Source organism: Pelecanus crispus, chromosome 14, assembly GCF_030463565.1.
Source record: "Pelecanus crispus isolate bPelCri1 chromosome 14, bPelCri1.pri, whole genome shotgun sequence".
In the NCBI taxonomy this organism is placed as follows: Eukaryota; Metazoa; Chordata; class Aves; order Pelecaniformes; family Pelecanidae; genus Pelecanus; species Pelecanus crispus.
This window is the reverse complement of record NC_134656.1, coordinates 13,577,184-13,591,602: the sequence shown is the minus strand read 5'-3', so window position 1 is coordinate 13,591,602 and position 14,419 is coordinate 13,577,184. Positions and strand designations below refer to the sequence as shown.

The window sequence follows — 14,419 nt, the reverse complement described above, 5'->3', positions numbered from 1 at the left end:
AAAAGCCAGATTAAAAACACAGGTACAGAGCTTAATACCGGAGTAATGAGATTAGTTCATAAATTAAAAAAAATTAAAAAAAAAAAAAATCAACAGTTTCACTCTTATTTTCCAAAAGTCCCATGTGATGTGATGTACTGTGCAGAGACTCCTCACTATGTCCTCTTCCCCCTTCAAAAGCAAGAAAACTGACAAGTAGACCCAAGACTTCTAGTGTTTGTCGTTGATGGCAAAAGGCAGTTACAGCTCTATGCAGCCGCCTTAACCGTGTAACTGCAGCATCCCCAGTGAGTTATCTGAAGGCTTTCCTCTGGCCAAAGGAAGAAGGACTTGACACAATGTTCTTTGGCTGCAAGTTCTTAAAGGCTTCCACTGAAAGGGTTCTCCTTCAAAAAAAAGAAAAACTGCAGTTGCTGTGGGATTTTTTTTTTTTTAATAAGAAAATGTTGAGGAATAGGTGGAACCGATGTAATAGTTTGAGTGAAGCCCTCACAGTGCTAAGATGTTGGGGTCTGCTACAAATATTCAAGTTCCAAGGCGTGCCGAAGAGCTTCCAGGTCAGCGTGACAAGAGATTCTCCAGAATGGCATGTTGTGCTAGAGTGAAACCAAAAGAGGGTATTTTTGGGTTTTTGTTTAATACTGAGATCAAAACAACTTTCTTAGTTTGCACCCTCGGGAACAGAGCTTTGTACTTGGGCCACCAGGTTGTCACGGTGTCACAGGCAAGGAGGCTCATCTTGGAGAGGGAGGGAGGGAGCGGGCAGTGTCTGTGCCGGCGCGTTTCTCCTGCACAGAGCGGAAGACAGCTCCTCCACCATGTGGGAGTGTCCTGCTTCAGAGATCATGGAGGATGTGGGCTGACCTTCTGAACATACTAGTTACTAAATTTTACTCTATTTTTTTCATGGATTAATTAGGAATGTTTCTAGAATTGCAGTACTCCTAGAAACACTCTTCTTGCCACTTAGTGATGTTCACCTATGGTAACAAGCTATACAAGAATCTTACTCTCCAGAAAGCATCACAATCCTGTCCTATAGCACCAATTGCAAAGCTGTCCTATTTACTACTAGTGAAAGCTGTTGCCAGTGCTTCACAGACAAGTAAACGATATATAGCACAAAATGAAGTTATTAAAATTTACAAAAATATAAACAAAAGAATATAATACCACACAGAGTCAAAACGCTTTGTAACAATTCCCTTTCCAAGTTAACTGGAAGAGTAAATGCAGGAACTGGTATCACTGCTCAGCTCAATTATTCATTTAGTGTGACACTGCTGCCTCAGAGAAAGGCTGATAAGACAGCCTGTCCTCAAGAAACTTCCCTAATTCCCTTTTTTGAGAGACTATCTGATAGGTGGATATTTTTCTCCCTGTTTTTCAGTTCATATTCACTGTGATAACTCTAAAGTCATGCTACAAATGTCCAAATTCAAACCAGTCAGTTCCACTTGAAACCTTAGTATCTGGTCAAAATCTGGAAAGGTCAGCTATCTGTGACCTATTGTATATCTTGATTCATCTCTTGAAAATTGTGAATATACTCTAGGAAAATCGGACTTGCATCTGTAAGAGGATAAAGTACCAGCTTTTTAAAGTGCAGTGAAACAAGTGCTGTTCAATTACGCAGGGGACCCGAGATGGAAACTGTAATCTGGTAAAGTACAAAAAATGGTCTGAAAGCATCATCGTATCAATGTAGCTCTGCAGTCACTAGCAACAGCTACGCTCCTGGTGGTTACTTGCAAAGAGGTAATCTCAAAATAATTAGAACTTGCTTTTAGATACAGCTTTTCTTGGTATGTTCTGGTGAGCCTGGGGTTCAAACTGATTTGTTTCTTATCCAAAACAGTTAAAAATCAAAGACACAGCTCATTTCTGCGCTTAGATTTTATAACAACATTTGGGCTTGTGATTTTCTTTCCTCCCAAAATTCTGGTCTCCGTACAGTCAATGACACATATGCAGTAACATATAGAAAGCCTTAACTGACAGAGCTTACTTCCCTTCCAGTGTGGGAATAAAATTTCTGAGTATTTTATCACTGTACAAAATTCAAATGTAAGCATACTGCTTCTGGATAAATAGCTTAGACAACGCTTTAGAGAATATATACTTCCTAGATAAATGATCCTGCTGAAGGGAGATGTTCCTTTTCCAAGTGTACCTACCTGTGTAAAAAAAAATCCAGTGGTTCCAGATGTTTGTCTTACAGTGTCTATTTACACACCTCTAATGTTTAAATACAACTCAAGCTTCCCTCTGGTATGTTGCCTATCAGTAAACAAATGCTTCCTTCAAGCTATTTATCAGTGTGTATAGAGACAGCAAGCAAGCACAGACATCTGAAGCGATTGGAATCTGTTGCTCTGCAATTTCACTTTAAGGGGAAAAGTTATTTCCTTCTCCCTCTCCCTCCCCTGGTTGTTATTAAACCCATTCCATTAAATTATCTATTTTTCTTTCTTAAATGAGAAGAAAACTTGGCCTCCCAGCCACTCTTGTTGTTCAGCATTTACTGCTTTATCACTCATCAGACAGGTGAAGAAAAATGGCCCACTAAAATGGAGATATTATCAGCGCTGTCGGCAAAACAGTGAAAGGGTCTCTGTCTGCCCCCCTTTTTTTTTGTATAAAGCTCAGGTGTGCAGAAGCCTTGACTAATGATTGTCATCAGTCAAAGGAGGCGACAGCCCAGCAAAGAATGTGCTCTACTAATGGGAGAGCTGCTTAGGCCAAGAGACACAAGCAAGAGGGTTCTTGAAATCCTGCCTATAGAAGATCGTTGAACCTTCCCACTTCGCCAGAGAGGCAGAGAGCCCCTGCAGCCTTTGATGCAGTCATGGTCACTGACCCACTGCCTTTGAAGTAGGCACTGGGCTGTCAAAAGCAGCCGCTATTATCACTTCATTCCCAGTCATGCATTTTGGACTCTTCTCTGATGACTCCTTAACCCTTCATGAACTAGAGAACCAGCTGCAGATTTAGCTAGTTTTCCAAGGTGGGGGCAGGCATTGTTGCTTCTATTGACCGGGGGAAATACACTACAGAAAAGAGGGTTTCTGCTGAGCTGAAGACAATCTGAGATACAGCTCTGGGGACAGAACATGTGCCAATCACCTTATTTGCTGGGATCCCTTTGTTCCTGGGCTTGTGCACCCAATGAGCTCAAATTTGCTTGGAAAGTCTTTGCAGGATCTTCATTCAGAATGAGATGTGAGGTCCTCCAGCACAAGGTTCAGCTGTAGAGCTGAGTTCCTGTGATGTACGACTTTGTACATCACCTGAGCTACAACAGTAATCTGGGTGCCTATTAAAAATTAACTAGTTTGCTGCAGATGGGACTCATGCAGTCAGTTCCTGCATCTCAACTCATGTGCAATGTTCCTGAAGCAAATGCAGCTCAATCACATTTCTGCAGCACATCAGGAGCACAAGACCCAGGACGCCCAAAGACATCTCGCAAATAATGCTTGCCATTAACAAATTGTATTCCTGTCCCTGTAAAGCCAAATAAATGGAGATTCCAGGCAGACTTCTGTTCTAAAGATTAGGAAATGTAATCTTCGGCTATTCAATTCTCACGTTGTACAATTCATTTGATGTACCTGACTGCTTTCCTTCAGGTCATTGGTGTTCTCCATGTTTCTACCACTCCTGGATTTCTGTAAGACACTGGTATCCCATGTGTATGGCAGAGGGTATTCCTTGCTGGATCTCTAGCCCTGTGCCGCCCCCCCCCAAGTCACTGTAAGCAGAACGCAAGCTTTGGTCTTCTCAAATTTTGCTTTTATCTCTTCCAAGCTTTGGGCTTCCAGCTTCTCTCCTCTTACAGGCTACCCAAAACAAAGAAGCTTCAACTGGTCCCTAAAACTCCAGTTCTCATTTCCCAGTCAGTGGACTGTGGATACTAATGACTGGAGGACTCAACTGGACGCACAGGTTAGTCCATTTAATTCTTTCTAAGGCTGCCTATGTCAGCAGGCCACATCTATGCAGTGAGCATGAAATATTACCGAGGGCTTGTTACTCCTGACCATACTGCATTCACAGTTTCTGTTCTACTTTGTATTCACTACATCTTCCAATTTCATTTTCCTTGTGAAATCAATCACATTGATCCACAGATCATTGATAAAGGCAGCAACTCAGTACTAGTCCGTTTGGTATTCACTCTACCAATGTTACACGCTATGATCTCAATGAGTCCTAAATGTAAGTACATGTATGTATATATGCATATTCTAATAAGTAATTCAAAACTAATTCCAGTAATTTGGAATTTATAAAAACAGCATGTGCAGATCAGAAATTCACCCTGCTTGCTCATCTGAGATCACACACTGGAGTTTTCCTTTTCATGTGTTTAAAGCCATCTTTATTAAGCAAGAATGATTCCTGGAACATGTGACACAGCGACTACCTGAATAATTGCACTAGCTGCCAAGGTGGGGGGGATTTACAGTAGGAAATTTCTCACAAGGTTGTTGAGTATTTTGCATATTAAGAAATGAGACCAATTGTAAACTGCTTCAAATGGAGGGAGCTTCATTGAATGCTTAAGTAAAGAAAGGGTCATTGAAATGAAAACTTGGAAGAATCCAGCATGGCATCCACAAACTGTACCTTTTTTGCTCCCTGTTCCTCTTCAACGCCATCTCCTATTACAATGTACACGGCTTTCCTTCCAAACCTTTGCATTATTCTTTCAAAACAGCTCTCTTTCCCTAAGCAACAGAAGAGAAGACATTTTTTAATCTGGACACATACAGCAGGTGGGGCTGACATTCAGGTACTGGAAGTGGAGTTGGGACCTAACAGAACTTGCTGCTACATTCCTCGTTTTCTTTTGAAATTAGAACCTGACTGAATCTTCATCTGAGATGGATTCTCTGCACCTCATGACAGCTACTAGTATTTTCTTTATCAGCCAAGGACTTCCAAGTGCTGCCAGTTTTCTGTAAGCTTTGTGACTTTGATGCACTGCTTAGACCGGCAGTTGGTAGACTGATGTGACACTCACAGTATGCAGTTTCGAGAGCCCCCTTCTGTTCATTCTGGTTGCAGTAAAAACATAAAAATACAAACCTCAGAGGTTCAAACACTTATACCAGAAAGGACAGAACACAAAAAAAGCCCCAAGCCAACCCTACCAGTATTTATTACTCACACAGCTTCATAAAGCTCCTGCAGCAGACTTAACCCCTCTGCAAGAATAAGAGGATCCAAACAGAGTTTCTATATGTAACGGATCCAACCGGACTGTCTTCCTCTTAGCTGGGTACAGCTGAACAACCCACATGCAGCAGATGCTCCATAGAGTAGGTATTTTTCAGGCTCACTCCCCCATGGAGACACTTGGGAAGATTTTTTTTTTTTTTTTTTCCCCAGTCTGTACTAGCTTGCGCATGGGCCCTCAGGATGTGAATTAGGGATGCGTAAACATGGAGCTAAAAATAAAGCTCATACATTGCTTGTTGCGATCGGGTTGAATGGATGTGCCTGATTGGGGGACAAAACTTCAATCTATCTTCAGTGAGGCCTAAGTTAGTTTGCTCTTACCTGTTTTTGTTGCACTGTAAATGTTTTCAATGGGGAAGACAGTGCCCAGTCCATAGAGAAGCACTTTAGCGAGAGCTGGTATGAGCTGAGTTGTGGTGACCAACACATTCACACAGTTAGGCCTAGAAAATAAAAGTTAGCCGAAGTGGCAATCTGTGTTTCTCTCTTTTACTCTAGACTGAAAGATGGCAGGGAGCAAACCTTTCTTGCAACTGGAAGTTCCCAAGCCAACTGGGAGATTACGCAGCTAGTGGCAGATAATGTGAGTACTGGTACTGTCTTTTTATCAACGTAGTAGAATGAAAAAAACCATAAACCAAACTAGCAGCAGTGATGCAGCCTTACTGCATGCATGCCAGGATCTATTTCACAGGAATTTAAACCCCATGTAGTAATGTCCATGCTGGGTTCTTTGAGTGAACATGTTCAGGGATAGAAGGGCCCTTTTCTCTCTTTCCTACTTTTTTGCAGATCTGCTCACATGAAAAGTGTGCCACAGATGAGGTAGCCAAGGAAAGGCAAGAAAAAGGACTGGTTTTATTTTTGCTCAGTTCATCATCTCAAGCTCACTCCAACCCCTGATAATTCAAGTCTGGTAAACATGTGCAGACTGGCCTCCCACAGGTTTGGCCAGCAAAGTCCTATAAATGTGTCTCGATTTGTTTGGAGGGGGGGGGGGGGGGAAGGGAAGCAAAGGAGATCCTGGATCAAGCCTGTAGGCAATTCTTTAAGCTGTTCTTACCGGGAATGTATCAAATTCAGTGCCTTCAGAGCATGTGTGAGCCAGAGATCAGTCAGCGCTTCAAGTTCTGCTCTTAACTGCAGCCAGGTTTCCCTCTTAGGAGCTCCTATTAAACCTGTAAGCAGGGAAAGCATCTTTGCAGAAGCACAGAAAGGGAGTTGCATGGCTTTGTGTGTAGAATGCCAGAGTTCCTGCCTGTGTTCTGAACCCTCTCTCTCTCGCTGCCCTTCTCTCGGCCGTGGTGCCGGCTGTTTCCCATTGCCCACTGCCATGTCACTCCAGGGCTCTGCCCTGAGGTACCCGAGGCCCGTCTGCAGCACACTGCTATGCTACTGCAGCTCAGCTTCCTTCCTCTCCGGAGGAATGGTGTCAGTCACCGGCACACTGTGGGACCTCACTAAAACACCTTTCTTGGAATTAGCATAAAGCTCGTATGGGAGGTGAGCAGGAGGACGGAAGTGCTGTGTATAGGGGTAGTGGCCTGAGCTGAGAGACAGCTGAAGCCAGGATGGTTTTGTTTCTGCTGAAAGCTGTGCACCATTTCCAGTACATGCAGGTACGTTTCTTCCAACTAAAAAAAAAGCGTTGTGGAGATATTCTGAGTTTTGCTTCTTTATCTTCCTAGTCAGAGACCTGGCACTGATGTTCCAAAAGAGAAGCAGAGCAGCCTATTGGAAGAACTATCTGGAACTAGCTGAGATGCAGGAACCCAGGGCAACCTGGTATCTGGTGGTATTGTTTGGGGGGAGTTAAGAACAAGCAGTTATGATACAAGAATGCCTTCGGACAGAGATCAGCCATGTGTTCTGTGGAAAAAAAAGCATATTTATTAAAAGCATATGATTGCTTGCTTAATAAGCATTTTTGAAAACTGAAGAAGGCTGCTTTCCTGCCAAAGAAATTATAAAATAAAGCCCCACACTCAGACTTGAGTCCTCCAACCGCTAAACCAGGTATTTTAGCATACCTCCTGAAACTCCCATACAGAACCTTATTTAAAGATGACTGCTGGAACACTTGCTCAGCTCAGTGTGAAGTATTCTAATCACGATGCTCTCTGCACCTCCTCCATAGCATGTCCCTAGCAGGGTCAGAAGCATTTGGGAAGATGAAAGGCACGCCTGTTGCCTGGCCATAGACACTTACCCCCTACGTTGTTTTTGTAGGTGTTGTACATCTCTTTCACCCGACGGTAGCGGAATGCTAATTTCCTCATCCAGTCAACTCCCCCATGAACTCCCGAGCCCAGACACAGATTTGCACTGGCGGTTGAACTGTGAAAGCCATCTGCGGAGAAGTTGTATGTGCTGGGAAAGGGAGGAGGGAAGGGGAGAGGTCAGTATAATTACACTCTATACAGTGCCAGCAGGGAGTGGAAACAATTGAAAAGAAATGTGGAGACAAGTGGCAGCAGAGATATACACAGGACACGCTGTACAGAACTGGAGTTCATCTCTAGCATGGTTACTAGCACAGATTTAAAAAATGTTCTTACCGTAAACACAACACACATTACTTAGCACTCCCGGCCAATTCTGAGGTTCTCTGGACTACAGGTTCTTTCTGACTGCTTGGCTACATTGCTAAACAGGCTCTGAACACACATTAGATCAAGAAAAAAAATTAAGAAATTAACTAAAGGAGCCTTAACTGCCTGCAACATGTAAAGTTTGTTGGTTTTTTTGTAACTGAGTTAATATTTCAAAGCAACTCTAGAGTAATTACCACAATGAACTGGGGGCAAGTGGCAGCTCCACAAACACCTTAAACAGGCAGTCTCTGAAGGAAGCAATCCTGCCTTCTACCAGGCATTTGTTCCTGTCTTCAGCCCTCCTCGATGTCCCTTTCTTTGTACCAGCACAAGTGCTCCTTCAGCACTGAGGTGAGTCAGATCAGGGAACTGTTCCAGTTGAGAGATAATACAGCTTTAAAAAAAAAGAAGTTGCTTTTCAGCTGGATAAGTTCCCTGGTTTCGGGGAGGGGGGGCACGCAAAGAGGCAGTACCTGCCCACGTCATCTTAAAATGTTTGCCGGATGACAGCATCAGGATGGGTTTCACGGTTTCAGCAGATCTCAGACTAAGCTGCAAATGGAAGAGGGCAGCTGCAGCTCTAGGGCACAGTTGGCTGGATCAGGTCACAGACCCAGCAGATTTGCACAAACTCAGCTTGAACCAGAGCAAGGGAAAGGACAGAAAGGCTCAGTGACACAGACTGAGCCTTCTCAGCTGCAGCTTGAAGTTAGTTCAGCTCGTAGTGCTTCTGACACCTCACTGGGGGAGTAGCCAGTGCTTGTATAGTCACAGCCTGATTTACTGCACAGCTATTTTCCCTTCTAGAAAGCCCTGATGCCACTTTATTTCTCTATTAAAGCATCCAGATAGGAGTTTAACATGCTTAACATACTTGAGACAGCTCAGCTTTATTTCCCACATACACAAGCCATGAGCAACTGAGCAGTATTTCTGAAACAACTGAAACCACTCAGGCAGGAGCTTTTCACAGGATTCAAGATATGCAATTAGCATATGGATTTTTTTGTTCACTCAAAGTAAGTGCACTGATTGAGATAAAACCCAAATTAATGTTTTAATCAATGCCTGAACAAGCATTCAGACTCACCTGCTTACAGGCCACTGGAGCCAAAGGACCTAAATACGCATGCACCATTTCAGCGCATTGCAAAGCACAAACTAGCATTTCGGTTACAGCAAGAAATCCTTCAAGTGCTCTCTGCAGAAGGAAAAGTCTCTTCCCTAAAACACTTCACTGTTTTCTGTGCTGTTTCTGCACCTATTTCTCATAATAACCAGCCATAAAAAATACAAATTATAAAGCTCTATATGAGCTCTGCACATTTAATTTTTGTGCCAATTACCATGACTCTGCAGGCAACACTTTGGGAAAGGTAGATGTAATTATGCAGAAGTAGTTTTTATGTACAAGATGATCTAACTTATACAGATAATAATAACGTTTGGTGCAGTTTTGGTACCAGCTTCTCCTGGTGACAAGGCTCTAGCATGGCTAGAGCCAATCCTCACTACCAGGCCCATTCATTACAGACTGGGCAGTGGGAAACCTTTCAATCTGGTTTTGAAGCATTTTGGCCACACCTGTGCCACTGGCTGGCCAAACCGTATCAGAAACTAGTGTGGCCTGACTGGAGTTCAACCTAATTTTAGATATATGTCCCAGAATGGTTCAAAGCTCGGTATAGTCAGCGCTTGACAGTAGGCACAGGCATATTTATGTGAGAAAGGGGACTCCTGTGCTTCCGTGTGCTTAATAAATGCAGACAGCGTGGAGCCAGGGAGGGGAGAGGGCGCGTGGCTGAGAATGTTATTTTACATCACTGACCAGCCCCCTGCTATTTTGCAACAGCTGGGGACTACCTGACCTGCAGCTTCCAGCCTGGAGATCCCGTACCTTAGATCTTGACCATTATCATCTGATGATACATCATCTATGTGGATCTGGTCACAGTCCTGAGAAGCATATGAAAAAAAATACAGCAGTAAGTAAATGCTTTGAAAAAAGTTCTGAAAAAATGTAATGAAAAATTACTTTAAGGGTGATATTAAGGAGATAAAATCTTACATATTGCTAGTATTGTCTGGCATAGTCTAGCCATTTAATTGTAGGGACAAGTATCACATAGCACTTCCACAAGACATGAACAGACAGAGTGTTTGTGTGTGAGATCTGCTGTTATCTAAGGGCACAACAGCTCTTGAATAATACAGTAAGTGAAACTCCTTCCAATGCAGACAGGAGGGAGAGAGATGCTTGTGTTTTAACCAGGAAAACTGTGTTTTTTAAACTTTGTATGCATGCTAAGGCAGAGATTTGGCAGCCTCTCCCCCTGTGAGAATACTGCTTTGGATAGGAGGTGTATGCCCACATAATTACAAGGGGAGTAGATCTGTCCCAAAGAAACGCCTGTCCTGCTGGTGTTTTCCCAGTTTGTTCTGAGGAGGCTGAGCTTCCTTTGATGTGCAGGGAAGGTGGGCTGAAGCACTGAAGGCAACACCCTTTCATAGCCCCAGCCACAGACAGAGTTAAGGAATAAAGTGTGTCAGTAATGAGGAAATCTATGCACAGGAAATTTAACCAGAATATACACTTGGAGCTCAGCCTGCATGAAGTATGTATTCTAGATCTTATCTTCCAAAAATTCTTCATTGTTTGAATGGTGGAGGCCCTGCCTCAAACATTTGAGAAATGTTATTTCTTTGGTTTCTTTCCTAGTCTTAGCATTAAGATTAGAAAGAGAAAAATCAGGAAGCTTTTCCCACCACGTTAAATCTCCTTTCTCCATGACCCTTGCAGGTAAGAACAAAACAGAAAGCCTTCAAGCTGATGAACACTATCTTTTGTTCTGGTTGATTTTTCAACAGAGGTAAAAGCACTTGGTACAACAGGACTCTGAAGTCAGAACAACTGCAGCTAACCAAGGTACAGTTATTCTTCACCACTTCAGTATTCTGTAAACCACACCATTTGTCTTACCTTCCTTACACAATTATGAGTTTTATGAATTACTTTAAACTAGCTCCTTTCAAAAAAAAGAAAGAATGCCCAAACAAGTAGCCAAACCTTCTATCAATGGCAAAAAGTCACAGATAGTTCTCGTCCATAATCATGAGATTTTCTGCAGCATTTACTTTAGGTAATTCTCAAAAAGACACACCATTTTATCTTGTTCTCATCTCATCAGTCCTCTTATCAACCTATCACTGTGGTGTGTATTTCTGTATATAATTGAAGCCAAGCAGCTGAACAGCAGATCTCTGCTGGCACCTCTCTTTCTCCTCCACCCCCATCATTTTTCAAGCCCCCCTCTCAATAGCTGTTGTGAGCCATGCTGGGATAATATTGAAGCAGCCCACTCCACTCCAGTTGTATGATGCAGGGCATTAAGTCAGGAGAAAGGTATTTGTGGAGGGATCTGTTTTTCTCATTTGTGAATGAATTGTTCTGTACACTGAAGTGTGACAACAGTAGCTATCACATTTCTAACTTAATAAAATACCATGACACTTGGTGAGACGCTACCTCATAGTCCGCCGGCTGAGCCTATCGTGTTACTGGGTGAAACACAGGGAAGCTGGTTAAAGCAAGAATGTGGACCGTGTTTTACTACTTGGTTATGAGACTAATTTTTCATTCTTGCAGAATTTCCTTGAAATCTTGGTGAGTAGGGAATCAAGGCAGGATATGTGGGCAGCTGAAAAGAAGGTCCAGACTGTTCGAATGGAAGTCTGCAAGGGGGACATATCCCAGTTTTCACATCTGCTGACTTTTTAAAATTACACTGTAGGATCTCAGAGGTATATGATGTGCGGCACGTACAGCCTATAACCGAGTCAAATGTGTAAGACCTCAGTCAACCCTCGCAACTCTGGGAACTGAACTGTTTTTACTGTTGTGATATCTCTAGGTCAGTCTGTGCTACACAACCTGCCTCCAGGTGAGACCAGACCCTTGTACCCGCAAGTAAAGAAGCCTGGGCTAAGGCAGCTTTGAAATGGTACTGCAGGCTTGGAGAAAGCCTCTGCTGCCTCCTTGTGAAATACAAGCTGTTCCTGAGGACGCGTGGAGAAGCTCCTTCTATTATCACTTACGCTCCCTCTGAATGCTCTCAAGGTATGTCTCATGCACATATGAAAACAACTTATGAACACATAGTTTTTCTATTTGTGTATCAGGGCTGTGTGAGGTATTTTTAAACATCTCGTGGATTCATTGACCAGTTGAGCTTGCATCCCCCATTAGGCAGGGGGTTAACACTTCCCAGAACACACCACCTCCAGGGATGGCTCTGAAAGGCAGTAACTTGTAAACACACTAATCCCCTTGTTTGCTAATTCCTCATCCCCTTGCCAGTCCCCCGTCCTTAATACCTGTTTTCCAGAGTGCTAGGCAATAGTATCTCCAGAGGGACTGGGGGTGGAAAGTACTAATCTTTAGCCAGTGTTGCACTGTGAACAAAAGCCATCTGGGAGAAAAAGCACAACCCTGGAAAGCCCAGAGTTTGTATTTTAACTTGACTGTGATCTGTAACCTTGGGCAACTCCTCTTCTCCCCGATTTCCCAAAAGCGGAACAGAGAGTGAGAATACCTCCTTTCAAGTGACTATTTGCTGATATATTCTGCAGAGTAATCCATGCCCTTTGTACACACCACCTTGCGTGGCCTAGACTTGCAGACTGTAGGGATTTAATCTGCCTGTACTGTTGCAACTGCAGGCAGAGATGATGTGGTCGACGGGCATGTAAGTGCTACATGAGTGGATGAATTAGTGTGACAAAACCACACTTGTATGATTTCAACATGTGGCTCGGCAAACACAGGCCTTGCTCGCCTGGGTTGTGTTGCTAACAACCTCCAGAAAGGGGCAATGCTTGTGCCACTGCATGCCTTGGAAGTGCTACACACCGACTGCCCCCGTCACGGTTCGGTGCCTTGATTCTTTGCTACGGGGCAGGCACACCACTAAGCTGTGCTTCAACAAGCATTGACCTCCTCTCCTGCCCTGAATCAGCTGGAAAGAAGTCCAGCTTCTAAGTTGTACAACTTAAGAGTTAACTTGCTGACAGAGAATCCCTCTCTGTTAAAAAGACCAAAAGTGTTTGGTAGGAGTCCAGGTCTAAGTTTTCTCCAGTCACCCACCTGCCCTGGGGACCAGTGATCAGCCTCCTTCTATCCAACTAGCCTGAGGTTCGGGGAGAATCGAATGGGAAACTGCCCTCTACTAGGCTGCAGGACTAAAGGAGGATGGGTTGAAGCAGGTTATCCGAATGGATCTGCTGGTTCGCCCTTTCACATGTCCAAGATTCCCACTCCTGAGCATAGCAGGAAAAATGCATCCAGACAATGCATCCAGAAAACGGTTGCCTGAATCCCTTCTGGGTAAACCCTGAAAACACATAAAGTCCTGGCTAACAACAAAGTCTCAGAATCATTTTTTGACAGAAAAAAGGGAGTATTCCAGTTCAGGCTCCTCACTCAGACTTTGAGGCCAGTTTTTTGCTACGATGTGAAATCACATCCTCACCAGGCTAAGCAGGATCACACAAATGCTCATAAAGGCTGTGCAAACCTTGCTGTATCTAAGGACAAATGCTTCATCCTCATCAGACACTTTCTGGGAATGCTTCAAAAGGGCTTTACATCGTGGCAGCACCTTCTGCTTTGCACAGCACTGAAAACTGCAAATACAAACAGCAAAATAAACCATTCCCCTGTGCTAAAGCAAGGTAATAACTGATTTCCGTGTCCAACCTGCCTCTCTGGCAAGGATGGGTGACGTTTCCTCCACTTCTCCCCCTGCTTCCGCTGTTAGGACCGAGGCCAGCCATGCTCTTGTTGGTTCAGCCTGCTGGGCCCCCCAAAATGCCTGAACTTGGCTATGGATTGGTGCCAGAGAAATGTTTTGTTATGTTTAGCATTTTCTAGTACAGGTACTCTTGCTTTGGTCTCGAATGGGGCAACTGTCCTGCGGCTGTCTCAGTTACAGCTTCTTTCACCCTGCCCCAACACAGAAGATGGTCAGAAACGGTTTCAGCCCTGTGCTGTTTGAGCTTATTTTGTCTTGTTCAGGCCAGTGTTATACCACATGATGGTGCTAACGTATACGGTAATGCTTGTGGGACTAGAAATGAATCAGCTCCTGGGCTTGTTTTTTATCAATCTCTTTTTTTCTTTTTTAAGACTATCATTCACTGTGGTTTTTTTAAGCCTAACACTTGGTGATGTATGATCCTTAAGTATCGCTTTGTGAATACTCAAACCTGACTTTTATTTATTATCCTAAATGAAGGAGTAGGATGGTTAACAAACAGAGATGGATGACTCTGTTGTTGCAAATTCTTCCAAACCAAAATGGACTTTCTTGAAAGTGAAATTTTGTAAAGAACATGTACTTCTCTTGAATTCTCCCTCGTCCCTAATTTTTTTCATCGAAAAGGCTCAGCTAAAACCAAACCACCTTGGTTTGGTTTTGGTTTGAGAAAAACTTTGGTTTGTTTCACTTATCAAGCATGTGTGAAAAGGGAAAACTACAATTTTTCAGTATGAAATGCTCTTCTCTTTCCAGCTACGTGGG

General features: G+C 43.4%; 1 protein-coding gene across 2 annotated transcripts in view; it reads right to left on the bottom strand.

The window, feature by feature from the left end:
• Positions 1-515: 515 nt before the first annotated feature.
• EYA2 (EYA transcriptional coactivator and phosphatase 2) overlaps positions 516-14,419 on the bottom strand; it is a 102,167-nt gene continuing 88,263 nt past the window's right edge. For both annotated transcript variants that reach the window (XM_075721012.1, XM_075721013.1), the window contains 6 exons: positions 9,739-9,797; positions 7,457-7,617; positions 6,311-6,425; positions 5,569-5,690; positions 4,633-4,733; positions 516-596 (listed from right to left, as the gene is read on the bottom strand). In XM_075721012.1, coding sequence (XP_075577127.1) covers positions 516-596; positions 4,633-4,733; positions 5,569-5,690; positions 6,311-6,425; positions 7,457-7,617; positions 9,739-9,797 — 639 coding nt within the window. The remainder of the gene's footprint in view (positions 597-4,632; positions 4,734-5,568; positions 5,691-6,310; positions 6,426-7,456; positions 7,618-9,738; positions 9,798-14,419) is intronic.